Source organism: Lepisma saccharinum, chromosome 25 (genome assembly GCF_977018435.1).
Source record: "Lepisma saccharinum chromosome 25, izLepSacc3.1, whole genome shotgun sequence".
Lineage (NCBI taxonomy): Eukaryota > Metazoa > Arthropoda > Insecta > Zygentoma > Lepismatidae > Lepisma > Lepisma saccharinum.
The window spans coordinates 9,352,152-9,372,712 of NC_139253.1; the positions used below are offsets into that span (position 1 = coordinate 9,352,152).

General features: G+C 36.5%; 1 protein-coding gene across 3 annotated transcripts in view; it reads left to right on the top strand.

Annotated features, from left to right (window-relative positions):
* Window positions 1-1,595: 1,595 nt before the first annotated feature.
* The window catches only part of LOC145978587 (uncharacterized), a 40,503-nt gene continuing 21,537 nt past the window's right edge, over window positions 1,596-20,561 (top strand). The window contains exons 1-3 of one of the 3 annotated variants that reach the window (XM_083111295.1): window positions 1,596-1,705; window positions 6,345-8,131; window positions 18,006-18,083. In XM_083111295.1, coding sequence (XP_082967421.1) covers window positions 6,469-8,131; window positions 18,006-18,083 — 1,741 coding nt within the window. In that variant the 5' untranslated portion in view covers window positions 1,596-1,705; window positions 6,345-6,468. Of the gene's footprint in view, window positions 1,836-6,344; window positions 8,132-18,005; window positions 18,084-20,561 lie in introns of all 3 variants that reach the window. The other 2 variants (XM_083111294.1, XM_083111296.1) reach the window with 2 other exon arrangements.

Consider the following 20,561-nt stretch of genomic DNA (forward strand, 5'->3'; position numbering starts at 1 on the left):
ATCACAACGATTGTACATAACTGGCAAAAATATAGGCTGCTATGATAAGTGGTGTGTGTACTGTGAACATTTTCGATGCATGCGTTTGTATGATTTAGCAACCTTAAGTAGCCTATCAAGAGTTTTCATTTCTTTTCAGAAATGTTTTCACTATTTACTTTTGTCCTGTTACAGCCATCGATAACCTATGCACATTTTTTTTTCACTTAAGTTTGTGCTGCTGCTTCTCATCCGTCTGCCTGCAAGCACGTTCGTACAAAACCAAACTGCATAGTGGGTAATTAGTATATCTTCTCATGTTATATTTTTTTGTGATTTTGATATAATAGCAGAGTAAGACCCAATTTTTGGCTATATATTTTGTATTTGTAAAATCTATTAATGTACCTGTATTGTAATGTAAGTATTGACATGTCCTATATTACCATGAACTGTAATTTGTACACACCGGTAGTCCTTGGACGCAAATAAACTAAACATACTGTTGGGGCTTGACTTCCGTATAATTACGATTTTGGCATGGCTTATGGGATGCATAAGATTCAAAATGAGTGGTTATTATTTATGGTCTGTAGAAGATGAAATTGTTGTTTTTAAATCGCATGAAATCCTAGGTAACAGTTCCGAATGTTTCATGATTTTTCACAAATTTTATAGGAGTATTAGGAAGTGTTTACAAAACTGGAAATGATTGTGGGAGTAAGTTAGAAACTTGGAGAAACTAATTAGCACAGTTAAAAGTTGCTCAAAGTATTAATTACAAGATAAATTATGTTTTGAAATGTATTGTGCACGAGCAGGAATGCCTGCAAAGAGGTGCTAACAAATTATGCCTACCAAACTTAATCTGCTCGTGGAAGTGTATTTTCATATAAATTAGTGCAAGATATGGATAATTATTATTATTACTAACTTGGATTACAGGAGGTTGAGAGAAACAATCCTTTTGTTGGGAAAATGAGGTTCCACAATTTTGATCAATCCGGCACCTCCTGTTCAGTGACAAATTACTATGAAGATATTTTCGAAACAGAAAAAGGATTTCCGATATCTCTAAGATGTGTTTTAAGTACACGCAAATGCCCACTGTCATTTCCTTCTGCTTTTCGAAAACGTGAAAACACAGATTATGGGCCATTTTCGTAGCTCTATTTTCTTCTTTGAAGTTGGATGTCATACACAAACACAGAATATGACGAATGTAGTTCGCTGTAGCCCGCTCTAGGAGGGTTAAAAAGGGTCCTACAAGAACTGTCTACAACTGTAGCCCGATATGTAGTCGACTGTAGCCTGTAGACCGCTGTAGACAGTTTCAAGAATCGCAAATTCAGAAAATGACTACAAATTTGACCACAAGCCTGACGTGGCTACATATTAGACTACATATCGGACTACTAACAGTTCGTGAATCGCGCCGCTGAGCTTCGGGAAATTTTGAACATTTCTGTCGGGACATTGCAAATTTTTCCCGTCCCGAATGTCGGGATGTAAAAAATTTCCCGTCCCGACCCAAAAAATTCTGTCCCGCACAAAACTAGCAAGATATGAATTAAATTTCGGTTGCCTCTTGTGCCTTTTTTCTCTATCCCGGTCACGGCGGACACTCTTACAAATTTGAAATTTCTGCATGGGATAATTTGTAAAACCATCTTCTTCACATAATTCCCGTCGGGATAATTTGCATTACACCTTGACCAATGTGGACGTAAGCATGAGCATGTTAAATGTAATATAATGTGAACAACTTTTTGAAACTTTACTTTATTTTAATAGGATTTAATGTTCTTAACCATTATGATGGAACATTGAATCACAGTTATTGAAACGATTTTGAGGTTGGTAACAGAGTTGTATTACCCGTATGATGAATCTACGAATGTAAACAGTAAATATGGGTTCTTTATTTGGAAAACAAATTTATCAATTTAATGAAAATGGCAATAGCCGTGAATAATTATTATTATTTTATCCTTATATTTGATTTGTACATTATATCACTTGCAGAGCTGTAAACAACGAGTCAATGGGAAAATACTTATTGTCACTAAACTTAACTACTTATCACAGTAATTTCCCAACTAGTGCAATTTATACATGTATTTGTGTCACATGCTCTGTTGTCTTACAATGAAAACTTCATTTAAAAAATATCAAACACAGATGAATCATAACATGTATTCTGAACATCAACAACAGATTGCAATAGCCAAAAGGAAGATTCCACACTGCAGGCTGGTGGTCTGAAGGTTAGAAGCTGGAGAACGGCATGAGTTTACAATACCGGACCACTCTCCAATTTCTATAAAATTTCGCCTACTTACCAATTTCGGTGTTCTGATGACGTATCTGTAGTTCATATTTGGCGGTCACTTGTTAAAATTATACATTTATGTGTAGAACTTGTAAAATAACCTTGCGATTTACCACGGTGATTGTTCATACAAAGAGATTCAGAACCATCTCTCTTTTGCAATTCATTAATGGTCTTCCTTTACGCACAACAATCTGGCTACCTTGAATATTGACGTCAGACGAGGAATGTCTACGAGGTTAGGTTAGGCCTGTTAGGTTAGGTTCCATTAGCATAAATACAAACAAAAATTAATATTTTCGCTAAGAGACGCGTTACCTTGTCTTGCCCAACATGAAAAAGCTCTCTCCCGTGACGTCAGTACACAATGTTGCTAAAGTGTTTTGCAATATGACACCCATTCGCATGGGCGTCCGCAGGATTTTTTCCAGGAAGGGGCAAGGAAGGTATTTTTTTCCAGGGGGGGGCAACATGACATATTTTCCCCAATAATAGTGTTCATCCGTCAAAAAAGATTGCTTAAATTTGAATTTATCATGTTCGTCCAATAAGTAACACACATTATTGTGGCTGAAATTAAATTATATGTGTGAAATATGTAATTTTTGGTTGACTTTCGTTTTCCAGGGGGGACCACGGCCCCCCCTTCCGGACGCCCATGCCCATTCGGGGAAAATGGCATGTTCCGTGGAGCTGCTGTTCTTATGGTAGGGTTAGGTTACGTTAAGAAAACATAGTTTATTTAATTTTTTTCTCGATTTCCATACTCTACTGCCAATTATTACATGCAGATTTGTGATTAGGAGTTCACAATTAGCGAGTAGGCAAAATTTCATAGAAATTAGAGATTGGTCCGGTATTGTAAACTCGTTCCCTGGAGAACAAAAGAAACCTCTTTAGTATGAAAATCCATCAAATGTAATAGCAGCTGATCACTATTGATTTTAGGTCTTTTTCCATGCAACACAAGGGGTCCCGGGTTCGATACCCGGTGGAGGCACAAGTGGTTCAGATCCCACTTTAAACTCTAGGTCCAGTCTCGATTAGCCTTACTGTGCATAAAGTAGATTTGAAACAACAAATCAATCAAAAAGCCATACAACACACTGGTAATATGTATGAGGGAGGGGAACTTACATACACTACAGTGTAATATACTAAATGTACTTAGGATAATGGTAACTAGGCCTAGTCACTCATTTATTCTGATTTATTCAAATACTTAGGCTTATAAAATTGCCCATTGATATACAGTGAAAATAAGGAATGAAAAAGGAAGCTGTTAGTAATTTGAAGCATCCCTGTCTCAGATCATTTTCTTCTGCAACTATACCTTTCTACATAGGTCAGAAAGCAAATAACACCCTTATCAAGATAGTCCAGAGTTAATATTTAACTTTTAACTCTGCAACAGAACATAGAACAGTTGTCTGTCTGAAAATGAAAAAAAATCTGTCAAAATGGAGATATTTTGTGATAAAAATACTTATCCTACCTTGCATGAATGTAATCATTGTGAATTACACATTGAAATATTTTTGGTAAAAATGTCATATGCAGGAAATGGATTTCTTTAAATTTACAGGAGAAAGTACTTACGGAATTGAGTTTCTGTGTAATTTTGGAAGGTCGTGGAAGTGTTTTCTCGCATTTTTCAATGTAATTGGCTGCTAAATCATGTATTTTTCTATAATAATGTCCGTCCGATGCACGAAAGCTTTTGCTTGCATTTCCATCCATACTTGAACCGGATGTTGCGAGCATCTGATGACGTAATCCCCAGTAAGTGTTTCCAAACGCACAGTTTTTTCACTATATTGCCCAACCTAAAGCAACCTAACCTAACCTTACCGTGATGGTGCGTGGGGCTATCGTGAATGGTTTTTGGGGCTATTCGTGGATCGTTATACGATCCAGAATGGTTTTTGTGGCTATGTAGGAATGTTTTTTTTCGGAATGTTTTTGGGGCTAATCGTGGATGGTCATACTATCCTGAATGGTTTTTGGGGCTATGCATGAATGGTTTTTTGGGCTATGCGGGAATGGTTTTCGGTGCTATGTGGGAATTTTTCTGTTAAAAAGGTTGAAACACTGCTTTGCCGTTTGAAACACAATGCTAGTCAAGATTTGCCCGCCATTTTGCGTGTTCAGGAAGCGAGAAAAGAACGAACAATAATTACTCGATATGTCTACAATAGATACTAATTTCGTTAAAAAAAGTGAAATCCCTTGTTAAACAATGTTTCGCAATGCAGAATAGGTAAGTACGAATGTAAAAAAGTAGAGAATGAAAGAGTTAGAGTGATTTCCCACATATGACACTTTTACCATTTTTGTGTGTGTGTGTGCTTCAGTAAAAGTAAAATAGAACAATTCTTTCATTCTGTAAGTAAAATTGCATTTCTATGTTCATATGGTGGCTGTATTGTACTTTTTCTTGATTTTCTTGCATTCATTTTTTATTTACCAAGCAATTACAAATGATTATTAAAAAATATCCAACCTTTAACCTGGAAAAATATAATCACTGATCTTGAGGTCTGAATCTCTAATCCCCTTTAAGGTAGTCTTCTTCGGACTGCTCACACCTGTTCCTGGTCTTCCACCATTTCTGGAAGTCCACTTTGGGTATAGGGTACAGCTGGGCCATCCAGTTCCATACATTGTCTTCTCATGTTTCAAATTGTTACGTTATAAAACGTGTATTTGAAGTTTTGATGGACGAACGTCACAGGTTTAATCTACCATTCAAAAGCAAAAACAAAACAAGAAAAACAACAGTGGATGTTTATATTAAAATTATAATAATCTATAGAACTGTGTTTTGAAGGGGAGCTTTTAACTTATAATATTTATACACTAAAGACTGTCCATATTGGTAAATAGGAAAGGCCCAGGCACCTGACATCAGCGGGTTACAAACGTATCCGGAATATGCTGAGCAGCCAGCTTCCGGTATTGATTTGTTGAGATATCAGAATATTTCTTAACAATTGTTTGTACAATACACAATTTTTTGTGTCCAAAGATGCCTGAAACACTTCTTTGTTGCTGTATATATTTAATTTTATCTCACTGAGTGCTAACGTATTTGGCGTAATTATTAAATTCACTTTGCACTAAACACGCTGTAACACTAACACTTTGATGGAGTTGGGGCGGTTATAAATCTTGAAGATGACAAGTTGAACGTCTTCAATCTTCCATTAATCCTGATGTTCATTCTCAATAAAAATGCTGTCTCTCTTCTTTAGAAAGACCTTTTCCACATTCTCGCAGAGTTCACACACACAGTTCGCGATAGCCCGAAAACTAAGATCCATGATCACACGGATCTTACCTGTATCAGAGACCCAGACTGTCTACTGAGCAACAAACGTCAAGCACGTGAACCACCTTTATTCCTTTATTCCACCGAGGGCAAGTCAACTTTTGTAGGGGTGCGTGTTCAAGATCGATTACAAAATCAGCAGAATTTTCATCTTTGAGAGCAGTCAAATATCTGTGAAGCCATGTTGAGAAAGTAGTGTTGCACAATCACGTGTGCACACACACTCGCACCCTCACACACCTACTTGACATCCATTGAAACCTTTTGAACTTTTGCCTGGACAACATCCAGAAGGCTGTTATTTAGCCCCCAAATCGGGGCAAACACAAGAAATGAACATATCTTTGCAAGACGACCTGGACTCTAAGGGAAGTGGTAGACAATCTAAATCTTAATTCCCTATACTTATTGTATATTTATTATTTTCTCTTTGAATGTTAACAACTTTCCTTTCTGGTTAAACGCCCTTCTTTAGGGTTGGTGTGATCTCAAAAGTAAACACCCATAAGGCCCCACACTGATCCCTTAACATGGGATTGCCTACAGAAGAGGAGATGTAGTACATGGACACTGCCGGGTTGTAATGATTCTGTTGAGAAAGTTATGCAATTTCGTTTTGCATTATTGTATATGTCTACACAATTCCATTTACTAGGTAAAGAATATAGCTTTTATTTTGATGCTACTTAATTTTCATTGCAGCAATGTTGCATCAACATTATCGAGGCCACTTGGCAAGCAATAGAAACTGTATGGATCAGGTGTGGAACAGTTGGTGTCAAGGTACAAATCAGCTGTGCCTACTGAAGCTTAGTTTCGGTTGTAGATGCCTTCATTGTTGGGAAGGATATTCTATGTATTCTTGCGCCATTCACGGCATACAAGGGAATCAATTAGTTTCGCAGGACACATTATAGGCAAATCTACCAGTTTCTGCCCACATCGTCTGCAGTTAGCTTCCTCAACGTTCATCGTTGTTCCAGCTTACCCAAGAAACCTTGTCCTCCAGGCAATCATGCCAAAGAGAAAATCCAAAACTTTGAGATCAGAAAGTGAAGATAGTCAACCTAAATTGAGAAAAGCGAGGTTAAATAGTGATGGTACAGAACCTCAAAATGGTGGAAACTGTAAGGATGTAAATGCTAGTTTACAAGATAAAAGTGACATTAATTCATATGTAGACTGTGATTCAAGTTTGGCAGTAGGCGTGGAGAAATTTTGTTCTGCAATGCTAAAATGTTCTGCAATCCTAAAAAGGTCAGTAGAGGTTAAACAGGATATGAGTCTGGGAAGAACACTGAAGCATAGTTCTAATAACAATATGAGTGAATTCCCACCATGTACCTCAAAAAGTGAAAAGCCTGGCAAAAAATCTTTGCACCCTTTTTTGGCTGCTGGACCTTCATATTCGCCATCTCATGTAAAGTTGCCTCTTTTGGTTGACCTTACCAAGGAATCAGAAATGTCACATCATCATAAAAGAAAACATCCCCTAAGCCCTAACAATGGAGAGCGCAAGTCTGGTAACAGAGATAAATTAGGTGTTTTGTCTGTTCCGAAACATCTGAAAAAGAAACACACTTCACATAAGAAGAAGATATATTCTGTGCAGGCATCTAAGCACAATAGTTCTATCGATGACACTGATGATATTTCAGTTATTTGTGAATATCGGTCAAGAAAACGAACAGAAGAAGCAAATAAAATTTCACCAAGGAAGAGACCTCGCATTGTAGGTGCAACTTCTGAAATTCCATGTCACTCCTTGTCCTCTCCTATACGATCAAGTTCATCTGGTATTTTTCAAGTGACTGATAAAACGAAGTCTGATAAATCAAAAGTAAGGAAGAGAGGAAAAGTGAAGGAAAAATGTAAAAGTAGTTCTACTGCAGGTACAGTAGAGGTGGTTGATATTGCTGACGAAGAAATAGAAAGTATTGCTCCAAATGGATCCTTTGTTGCAGATGTAACAAGTCTTCGTGCAAAAAAACACAACAAAATACCACCCCTGAGCCCCAAGTACACTAATAATTCAGATGCTCTCGTTTTGCCCACAAGAAATGGAGTGAAGAGAAAGACTCGCCCTATTTCTACAGGTGCTTCTATTGCGTCAGATGATGAAGTTATTGTGGAAAGTGTTAATGAGCAAGAAACATTGACAGCAGAAAAGAGAAAAGGAACAAGGAAGAGAAGTAGGGAAAGTGTAATGTCCAATCATGAAGACAGAGTTTCGTGTGAAGGCAATGGAAAACCGGAGCCGGATGAAATCTTAGTGGAAGATGCTAGTGGTATGGACGTAATGGAAAACAAAGAGAAACTTCCTCCTCCCGACAATAAAGAAGAAGAAGTTTATGTTCGAGGAATAAGGCCATCTATGAATTTGATTGAGGGTGAACCAGTGTACTGCCAATCACAACCACAGAACACACTTGCAGATGAGGAATTGTTAGAAGAGTCTGGAGTGAAAATTTATAATTATGCTGAAGAAGGTAAGTGTGTAGTTATTTCTTCATGAATTCTTTAATTTATCCAGGCCATACTTCATAACATGATCATAATTAATGTTTTTTTTGTTGTTTTTTTACAACCAGAAACAAAATATACATTTTTTAAATTATTTAAAACAAGACATAGAATGTTGAGGGGTCTTAGCATTTATGTAATTACCTTATACGTGTTAACTTCTTCATTTCTGTAATTCTGTTACATTACCATACACCCACCTTCATTTGGTTACCCCATTCTGTGGGAATTTGTTAATTTTTCTCAATCCCATTAACACTAATAAATGCCTATTGATGCCAGAAAATGGCTACAAATGGATAAAATTGTATGCCAAACATATGTAGTAAATCCACAGAATAATGCAAATTTGATCTTACATGCAGTTTTTAGTGTTTCTTTCAATTTTTACCATTTTTGTACACATAATTACTGAAGAATACCATGAAAATCGGAAATTTACAGCTACAGGTTGATACATATATTTTGTGCAGTGATCTGTAATTTTTCAAGGTGAAAAGGTGCAATGTCCCTGCTTTTAAGTCTTTTTAAGTCCACTTTATGCACAGATACGCTAATTGAGACTAGACCTACAGTTTAAAGATATTCGAACCACTATATGCCTCCACCATAGTCAAGCCTTTACTCAACTAACACTCCTTTTTCACAGTCATTCATCTTCCAATGAAGGGTCAAATTATCACATGTCTTGCCTTCAATGTTATGTAGGAAATATGATTAAAAGCATCTCCCTATCTTTCTTTAAATTGAAAAGTGTCTGAGCTCCTCATCTGTTACATGTTGATTAATTTGAGAATTATGTCACACTTTCCTCATGAAATTACAGACTACTTGTAGATATTTCTCTCTCCCTCTCTATCCCTAAGTATCTCTCTATCTATCTACGTGCATACACACACACACACACACACAGGTTTGTAAGTGTGAAAATTTGGGGAACCTGACAAAATTCCATCTTTCGGGGGGGGGGGGACTTTTTATTTTGAGGGTTTTCAAGATTTCTGGACCTCTATGGGTCTCAGAAGTGACACTGGATGGTGAGAATGAGCTGAAAAAGTTAAATTTTCATCAAAATCAATAACCTGAATTTTTTCCCTATTTCGGGGAATTAACCTGGAGCAGATACGCATTTCGGGGAACTCTGAATGTGTGTGCAAATTTAATCCGCCAAACGGGGACTGCACACAAGTTCCTCACTTCACATAAAGGTCCCCGTTAAGATGATGTAAAGCAACGTCGTGCACACAGCAGTCTATGTGAGAAATTTGTCCAGAATTTGTATTTGAGAAAGTGTAAATGATTTTAGGAGGGTATATAAGTAACTTTTATGCCAATGTAACTAGTCAGTAAGGTGTGGAAGACCCGGGTTCGATTTCTGAGATAGGAATCTTTCAAACCTTGCTCCCTGCATATAATGGTATTGTGGTTCATCCAGTCTCAAATAAATTGGGACTGTAAAGGTGGCCAGAGCGTGGTGATAACACCTAAAAATTGCTGCGATTGAGAATACGTGGGGTCTTACCTCCACAGACCCCCATTGGCACGGCTTAATGCGCACTGGAAACTTCATTACCTTTTACAGCTAGAGATTAGTCATTTCTTTATAAAGAATATATTTAGGGGTGTAAAAGTAAATTTAATGTCAATACAGCTAGTCGATAAGGCGTATGATTGGCATGTGGTACAGACAATGGCAAAGATAATGGTAGGCAAATTGTCCATCGCTAATTTCATTACTTTTTTATTCTACATTCTGCGTTGTTTTAAGGAATGAAACTATGTTGGTTCGAAGCAGGCATTGTTCTCTGCTTATTGACGTCTTTATTTCAATTCATTGTCATCACATTGTGTAATACAGACCAAATGAAAATGCTGGTGGACAATTTGCCTACTGCTTCTGTTGCCGTTGGGTGTACATCCTGGTTCAATTCCGATCCAGGTAGGAATTTTTCAAGCCTTGTTCATGCAAAAAATGGATCGAGCTCACCCAATCTCAAATAAATTGGTACCTTGGGCCAACCGTAGGAGTAAAAGCTACTTGAGCATGGTGCTGATAACATCACATTCAAATATGGCTGATATCGAGAATATATGAGGTCCTGCCTCCACATCACTCATCATGGAATAATGTAATGTTCACGAAAAACACCTTTACTTGTTACAGCTAAAAATTGGATATTTTTAAAATAATAATAATCATGAGATTTTGGGATGTGTGTGTGAGTAAATCCCAGAATTGACTTCATGTTCAAGTCTAAGGACACATAATAAGGTAAACAAAGATGAAATTTAATTTATTGATAATCTTAGTAGCCCGTTGACTTATTGTTCTAATTTCTTTGTTCAAATATAAAGTTACAAATACCCCCAAAATAAACTAGGACTACAATTTCAATAATATGTGTGTGTGTGTGTGTGAGAAAGAGAGTAGATTTAATCTGTCAAATGAGGACTTTTAATAGATTTGGGGAACCAGTGCTATTCGAAAATGCACACAAGTTCCCCACTTCACACGAGCATCATATTTGAATATATTTAAACATACACACACACAACATAATCAGTTTTATGCTACCTGATGAATGATGTAAACATCTGAATTGCCTTCTTCCCTCCGACTTGTATGTATAATAATTATTGATTTCTGGTTGTTCAATGTGTGGTTCGCACTTCCCACGAAGCTTCCCATTTTGAAGTCTTACACAGAACAACAATCAGTTTTGTATTCAGCCATCATCCCCCCCCCCCCCCAGAAAAACACCCCTTGTTTCAAACATGGACGTTACTGAAATGAAACTTAATGCCAAACATGAACTCAATGCAACATTAATTTTAAGAAAAATTAAATATTAAGTTCAAGCAAAAAAATTGAGTAACATTACTTACATGAAATTTTGAAACTTCGTATGAAGGGTTATTTTATTTGCAAATAGTAGAACTTCATGTTGCATGAGATTTTATTTTACCCAACTCACACAATTTGAACACTCGTGGTATCCGATATCTGTGCATCGTGTTATTTGTGTATGGAAAAGATATAAGGTGAATCCAGTTTCTATTTAAATAGTGGAGTGAGGCCTGAACTTGGCACCAACATCAAGTATTTTCAATTCAATTTGAATTTTATGATTTGTGTAACAACAGAAACAATATTTATAGGTAAAATAGAAGTTCTTAGAAAGATATGAAATCTTACTATGCCGTACTTTTACTCGAGTTCTACACGTAACTTTCATATTATGTGAATGTTTTTTCATTTCTAGAGAAAAAACTTAACAATTTCCGAGAAGTTTCAGACACTTAGAGTGCAGAAAACTTCGAAAATTAACGACTTCTTAAAATGTCCATTCGGTATTGCTTGACTGCTTGGGATCCCGAAATGTCAGGAAATCATGTCCCGAAGTTGGGATCGGGACGAGACATTTTTTTCCAAAATCCTGTCCTGACTTTTCGGGACCCCGCACACCACTACAAATTACACAATCAAAAGCTGTTTCAAAAATGTTAAAAATAAATCTTAAATTATATTGCATAAAAATATTGTCAATGGAGAAAGAATGAAATATACTTTTACGGCTCAAAGTATTTTTTTAAAACGTTCATTGCACCAATATAACTGGTAAAAAACTTATTTTTGAGTGAATACGTGGAAAAAGTTGGATTAACATACAAGGAAATGTCGGTCACTTTCTTAACATGCTATGCTGAGAATTCACGATCCTTGTCAAGTATTTACATAATTCATAATTCCATTAAAAAGAAACAACTGATATCAGACAATGACCATTGGTTAAATTTGATGATACCAGCCACATTTTTTATTTGTCTTTTTGTTATATAACTTTGCTTCGCTGCATCTGTAGGCTAATTGTGTCAATAAGGATGCTTTATGATAGATAAAATTGGTAAATTGACACTCGTAAAGACACAACACCGAACATTACACTACCAGTAGCTACATTGGGCTATATTGTATATCATTCACAAAACACATTATACTTTAATTTAAGAATAATTTATGGAACTCAGTTTCATTAGAAATACATAAAATGTAACCTGTTGTTTCCTTCATTTCAAGAAGTTTTCAATTTTCATAATGGACAAATATGTTACGAAAGCACAAACTTGCACATAAATATTTTCATATGTATAGGACAATGTTTCAATAAATAAGGTGACTAGGCACAATCATGTATTCTAATACAGAGAAGGTAATATGCTTAAAGACTGATTCTATGCAGTTTAGATTAAACATTTCGCCTTTTATGTTGGCATTTTCATCATCTCAATTTCTGTGTAAAATGCATTAAAATCTGTTAGAGAGAGAGAGAGAGAGAGAGAGAGAGAGAGAGAGAGGGGGGGGGGGGAGAGGGAGAGGGGGGGGCCAGGCAGAGGCTTTCAGCATTGTTAACATCACGTGACGGAAAAGAGCTGCACGGCTGGCGTGGGAAGAGCTTTCGTCTTTCGCTCTGTTCGTACACACATTCGCACACACAAATGGCATTTGTGCTGCCACGTGGAATGCATTTCTGCATCTAATTCACACACCGTTGGACACACTGTTTTTGACAAATTTACGACTTTCTGGGTACTCTTCAGAAAGAGCTGCAAATTGTACCAGAGCATTATTTCATCATTTTCTAACGATTTTTGGGTCAAATCCAAGGCAAGTTCCCCAGTCTGACTTTGGTTCCCCGAAATATGCCAAATGGCATGCAAATTCATGTGTCATTGTGTGCAGCAGTGCATAGCCTTCAGTAGCCGTGGAGCGTTGCTCGAGTGAGCACCGTGCATTCACATTGGAATGTTACTCTTGACAGACAATTCTCAATTGGGTAAAAAACTTCAGAACAACTGCATGAGCCACAGGCAAGAAGAGCCCAGGACGTCCATGAATCGTGCAAACTTCGGAAGCTGTGCGGAGGGTCAGGAAAGCATTGCTGCGTAGTCCCAAGCGTTCAGTTCGTCGGCATGTTGTGTCACTAGGCATGTCTGACAGAAGTGTGCAATGGATTTTATGCTTGGACTTACATTTTCACCCATAGAAAATTCAAATGGTACATAGCAAATTCCGCTGGAGATGCTGCACAAAGCTATGTACTGCTGTACACCGACGTGCAGACGTTTGTTTGAGGGAGAATGGTGTCCACCTGAGTGACATTATTTTCTAAACATAGGCATCACATGAAATGCTTTTGTATGTACTTTCCAGTGATGTAAATGTTTTCATTGTTATTCTGAAGTGTAATATAGATTTTACAAATTGAAATTGTCTCAATATTTCTGCCGCATCCTATATATATATATATATAATGAAAATTGTTAGTAATTTTACTGATACATAATTGTATCTATATCCGCTGTTACCAATAGAGCAGAATTAATCTGTCTTATCCTTTGAGTCATTCCATGCCAAATCAACACAGATATGTGTAATTTTTAACCTGACCATCTCCGATTTTCATGAAATTTGGGGAGTTGAAACTATGCATAGAACTTAGTAACTATGAAAATTTTTAGTCTCGTGCGTCTTGTAATTGTTAAATTATACAAGGTCAAAGTTTGCAGAAATTGCCCTTTTTGAGCCCGCTTAGCTATACTAAATCTGCTGTAACTCCGCCTCTATTTTGCCTAGGAAGCTCAAATAAAGCTTATTGTACAGTGAATTGAACAGGCTTTCCAGTGATATATAACAAGCCCACCTTTGGATAAAAATATAATTTTGTCACGTGACCTTGACTTTTGACCTTGAATATCTCAAAACATGTCATCACCAAAAATCGTGAAAAAAATATATTTGGTCCCTCATCCCATACTCTAAAACATACCAAAAAATCATTTTGGGACTGCAATGGGATCAGAAGATACAATATAATATGTGTAACTATGTGACTGATAAAAGCCCCATTACATGAACTATGAAGAGTCAAATGTCCCTTAACACCTCCTACAAAATGTGAAGGAGTTATCCTGGGTATAATTGGTCATGATAGAAATAGGTTAGGCACAGGGAGATCCCTAGCCGTGTGTGTCAAGCGCAGATCCGGCATATTGTTGACCGCCATATTGAATTCAACGCAAAAATTTCAAAGGAAAGGGGGTGATGTGATATATCAAATGAGGCTAGAATTTCACGAGAAATGAAGTGACGAAGGTTTATCCAACATATATTTAACCAGCAAAAATTTATTACTGCATGCTTGTAACCATTTTCTCCTTTTCGAGGTGTTAAAAACAAAGCATTGGAATGCTCCTAACGTGTTAGGAACTCATCGAGATCACGCTGACATCTTAGGAGAGAAAGATGTATACGCACCATTGGATATGATTTTAATCAGCTACATTCACCAAATAGTTGAATAGTCAAGAATATTGGGAAAAGTATCTCAAACAATTACGTGACACTTCCTTCGGAATGAAAAATTCTTCAGTGACGAGGCAAATTTTTAAGTTCACGGTGAAGTTAATAAAAATAATATGCAATACCTGTGATTTGCTCAGTCGAATGGTTGTTGCTGGTAAGCTAATTATGTGGTATAATGTATGGCGAACGGAAATGGTTGGTCCATATTCAACAACGGAACCTTAAATGGTGAGAGCTACTTGTATTTGTTAAGTGAACAGGTATTTTCACCCTTGCTTACGGGATATGGCACTTTTCGAGAGTTTTGAAACAGGACAGAGTGTGACCACACTATGTGGACATTTTTGCAATTTCTTCATGGTAATTTTCTAGGTAGATTGATGGGCACACGGGGATCTATTAAAAGGCCTGCACATTCCCCAGATCTAACATCTTAGGAGGACTTTTACCTTCAGAAACATTTGAAGAGAATGGTGCATGCACTAAAAGTCCCTGATATTGACCATCTGAGAGAAGGCATAGTTGCTGCTTGCGATGTTGTTGCACATGCTACATTACCAAATGTTCTATGCGAGTGTGAGAGACGTCAACGAGTGTGCTCACAGGAACATTGACAACATTATAATGTGCATTTATCGTAAGTGAAAGATATGTGTATAACTTTTTGCTGGCGTAACATACGTTGGAAATTCCTTCGTCACTTCATTTCTCGTGAAATTCTAGCCTCATTTGATATCTCAGATCACCCACTTTCCTTTGAAATTTTTGCGTTGAATTCAATATGGCGGTCAACAATATGCCGGACCTGCGCTTGACACACACGGCTAGGGATCTCCCTGTGTCTAACCTATTTCTTTCATGACCATATATACCCAGGATAACTCCTTCACATTTTGTAGGGTGTGTTAAGGAATATTTGACTCTTCATAGTTAATGTAATGGGGCTTTTATCAGTCACATAGTTACACATATTATTTTGTATCTTCTGATCCCATTGCAGTCCCAAAATGATTTTTTGGTATGTTTTAGAGTATGGGATGAGGGACCAAATATATTTTTTTCACGATTTTTGGTGATGACATGTTTTGAGATATTCAAGGTCAAAAGTCAAGGTCACGTGACAAAATTATATTTTTATCCAAAGGTGGGCTTGTTATATATCACTGGAAAGCCTGTTCAATTCACTGTACAATAAGCTTTATTTGAGCTTCCTAGGCAAAATAGAGGCGGAGTTACAGCAGATTTAGTATAGCTAAGCGGGCTCAAAAAGGGCAATTTATGCTAACTTTGACCTTGAATAATTTAACAATTACAAGACGCACGAAACTAAAAATTTTTATACTTACTAAGTTCTATGCATAGTTTCAACTCCCCAAATTTCATGAAAATCGGAGATGGTCAGGTCAAAGGCTGTGTTGATTTCGCATGGAATGACTGCTTTGCAGGAATAATGCCAGGATATATTTATTGTTTTGAGATTAATATCATTCATAGTGTTGTTCAATTACCATTTGTGACCTATTTCCTGACTTGTTTTGGGTTAAAACAGAAAAATTATTTATGGGAACATAAAATGCCTGCAAGAAGAGTTATGTGGATATATAGGGTGTCTCAAAAGTAATAGCGCAAACTTGACACAGGTGAAAGTACACGATAATAGAAGCAAAAAGGTATCAGTAAACATGGGCCTGCAAACTAGCCGTTTTCAAGATAATCGCGAATGTCTGATTACAAGCTGCCACTGATTCATTGTTTGCAAACGTCGTCCTAGTTGGTAAAATGCTAATAATGTGTGCAAATTTGTGGTTAGAAGCCGACACTGATTGCATTTTGTAAACACTGAGTGCTTTACTCCTTGCGCGTTCCGAGGTTTGCTCTTTGTTTTCAAAACAGAACATTTCCGAGAGGTGGCGTTGTAATGAAAGAGGATGGATACAATCAGTGCACAGTTTAATTGTACTGTGGGAGTCACGTCAGTTGTGCTGCATAGTGACTTACATTTTGACATTGACACTTAGCATTTTACCAACTAAGATGACGTTTACAAACAATGATGTCAGTGGCAGCTTGTAATCACACATTCGCGATTATCTCGAAAATGGCTCGTTTGCAGACCCATGTTTACTGAGACTTTTTTTTTGCTTCTATTATCGTGTACTTTCACCTGTGTCAGTTTGCGCTATTACTTATGAGACACTCTGTATTCAAATGATGAATATCTTTTGTCTTGATTCAAAGATAATGACTAGTTATCTCTCATGTAGAGAAACTGATAAGCCATAGATATTGATATTGACAGTCTTATTCACTAACTTCCTCAATGTGTATTGAGCCATGTCAGGTGTGAGGAATTAGCAGTTAACTATCCAGTCTTCAAAAATTCACTTTGTCTGGAAATGGAAGGGAGACCAAAGAGATTTCATCGAAGATTTGTTTTTTCCCACTGTAAGCACTTTGTCCACACTGACAGGTCCTGAGAGTTGACACTAAGTTCTAGACAAGTGTGTTATGTTAAGGAGCATAAACAAACGTGGCTTGCAAAGTTTTACCTGCAGGAGCCACATGTATAGGAAGGAGCGCTCTACGGTCAGAGAAGATGAAGCATACTTTTGGTGCTGTTGGGTCAGTTTATGCAATCATGAATTTTGGAAACATTGTCACCTTGCAGTTGAGACTCAGGTTTGATACCCAGTGGAGGCACATAGCAGTTCAGATCCCATTTTAAACTGTAGGTCCAGTCCCAAGTATTCTATCCATGCATAAAGTGGACAGCAATGCAAAATTTCTATGCTGCTAAGTGTAGGACACAGAATGTATTGTGTGTTTCCTTTGCATTCATCTTGTTTTTAATTTATTAAATTTCAACATGAACGTCCGGAAGGTCCCCCCCCCCCTGGAAAATGAATATCCACCTAAAAAGTATATATTTCGCACATAATTTCATTTCAGTCACAGTAATTTATGTTATTTATTATAAGGATGTTGAAGAAACATGATAATTTCAGACTGAGGCGGTGTTTTTGGAGTGGGCATCACTATTATGGGGGAAAATATGCCTCCTTCGCCCCCCTGGAAAAAAAATTACCTTGTTTGCCCCTCCCTGGAAAATATCCTGCGGACGCCTATGAATTTCAATTGTGGTTAAAACTTTTTACAAAAACTTATATACGCTTGTAAGAGCCATAAACCAAAAGAGAAATAATTCTACAATGCAAGCAATACAATGTGTACATGCAAAAAATTAAAACTTTTTGATATCCTTGTGCTGGTTTAGGTCCTATTACATATTTTTATAATTTTTAGTTGCTCTTATATTCATTTTAAGTTTTAACTAAAGGATTGTAATGCAAATTTGCAGTGAAAACTTGTGTGTTAATTCTTGAATGATTTGTTTAGATCATAATATAGCTATACAAGGAATTAATCACATAATTTCACATGAACATCTTGATACAGTGGATGGTTCTTTCTTTCAGTTAAGCAACAAACTTCAAATTTGAAAGACATAAGGAAATGGGAGTACTCTAAGCTTGGATCCTCATTTAAGGAGTCAAGTAAGCTGTTTTTATTAACAAATATGTGTTTTTTTTTAAAAAAAAATTAAACATGTATATTTATCAAGACTGAGGCAATACCACTTTGAACTGATACCGATACTCTCACCAATTCTCACCGATATCGATGCTTGAAAATTGTAATAATGAAAAGTTGTTTAAAATGTTGATTAATATTTGTGTGTAAATATTCAACTGTAATTATGGGCATCAATTTTCAAATTTGTGCTTTAAAATATTCAAGAATTACATGTATCAGGATATTTAATTACATGTTATGTTGTTATAACTAGTGTGCGGATTTTTACCTATTTGCCTTTTCTATTCATTTGTAGTAAAACATAGGCTTTAATGCTTTAAGATCATTTCGTGGTGTTCCTAGTTCGAAAATGCATTTTTATGATGCCTATAAATGCCTATTTTGAGGGTTAGCACCTATTTTGTTCTATTGTGCAATTTTTGCTTTCTTCATCTTTTTTTTTTTTACACACCTTTGGCTTTCCCTACATTGAAAAAGGGCAGCCTTTGTTCACATTGAACTGACTGAAATCTGCTATTCACCAGATTTGAGGGTTGCTCATATCTTTGGAAATACCAAATGTCGCTTAATCGGTGTAAGCAAACTGGACAACCTGTTGGCAACTCATACCTGGACAAAACTACGCCAACCCACCCCTTCTTTTTTCCTACCTGAAAGCTTGTAGGAGTCAATCTGTACTCATTTGCTTTATTCTGTATATGAAAGGAAGGAGATAGTTATCTGTGGAGATATATCGTGTTCATGTCTTTAAAAATGCCAAGCAAAAGGTGGCCTGAAGTTTATTAATTAAGAAATGGATTGCTGTAGAAGCTTGTTTTATCACAGACAGAAAATTTGATTTTTGTTATTTAGCGTCGCTTTTCTTCCACGATTTGGATGAGTGATGATATGATGAAATTTATGAAGGAACAATCACAAAGAATGCCCAGGTCAGGATTCGAACCTGGGACCTCTGGCATCATAGCCATGCTGTGGTAACCACTCTGCCACAGAGGTCGGCTCCACTGACGGAAAAGTAACTCTCTGTCAAGCTTTTGTTAATTGTTTTACAAATATTTTTTTTTTCCACATGTACATATGTAGTTTCACATAATGCCTTTGTTCAAAACTCTCTGCTGCTGACGTGATTTCAGACTCCTCTGAAAATGTTTTTCTACCTCCTGCATTATTATGATACAAGGATAGTTGTAAACTGCACATTATGACAAGCCGTCATCTTACATTACCTCAGTTCTAAATAGAACAATGCTAAGTTATGTGAAAATCCTAGTGTAGTGGCCTTGTCTTGCATGCAGAGAAATACACTAAGGCAAATGATTTTATTATTCTAAAATGTAATTCAATACACAGATTAACAGCTTGTATACTTGTGCCAAAAAAAAGCTTTAAATTAACCTTGTTGTGTTATCCTAGCACTAGCCTTCTTTCACATGAGGATTTGATTCAAACTATTGTCAATTGTTCATGAGACATTTGTGCATAATCCACACAATGGGTAACACAAGTTCATACCTTCAAAGAAATTTTAATTGGAACATTCTTTATTTTATTTTTCTTTTGTTGAAAGGGTGCAAATTGTTTTTTCATCACTTGTGAACAATTGTGCATGAAACTAGAGAATTTGTTTAAATTGGCACAATAGTTAGCAAAAGCTCTTTATGTGAGAAATTACTTTAACTGACGATTCCCCGCAAATGTGAATTTCGATCAAAATAGTGTTAATAGTTTGTGAATTGTTAGGGCACATTTATGTATAAACTGTAATGCTAATAGAGCATAACCAGTGACGTGCCCAGAAATTTTGAAAGGTAGCATTATACTTTTTTAGTAGTCGTTTCACCATCTTCTCCTGCCTTTGATGTTCTTATTTTGGGAATGCTGTGCCCCCCTGGGCAACCCCTGAGGATAACTGTGCATTGGAAGAAGAAAATTGAAATAAGTTCAGGTTCAATGCCTATTTTAATGCCTTTTTTTAAATTTTAAAGCACCTTGTGCCTATTTTAGTGCCTTTTCTGATTTTTATAATGCCTTTTTAAAGTGCCTATTTTAATCATTTTTGCTGCTTTTTTGCCTGCCTATTTGAGAAGTTTTAGTGCCTATAAATCCGCACCCTAGTTATCACAACTATAAGTTTTTTGTTGTTTTTTTTACATAAAACTGTTGCAAATTAAAATAAACTTAGAATTTTGGATAATATCCAGGATAATTAGACTTTGTGAAAGTGCCACGTGGCATTTTTGAAGAGCCCATGAAAGACTAAAATGCTGGAAAAGTATCGGCCGGTATCAGTAAATAAATTCCAATCGATATTTTCCTATACCAATATCACTGGTATCGGTTCAGCCCTAATATTCATGAATCTAAGTGTTTATTACATAGCAATTAAATCTTTTCATGTATAGCTTGTGGCCACAGGCACTGTGCAATCAATATAAATA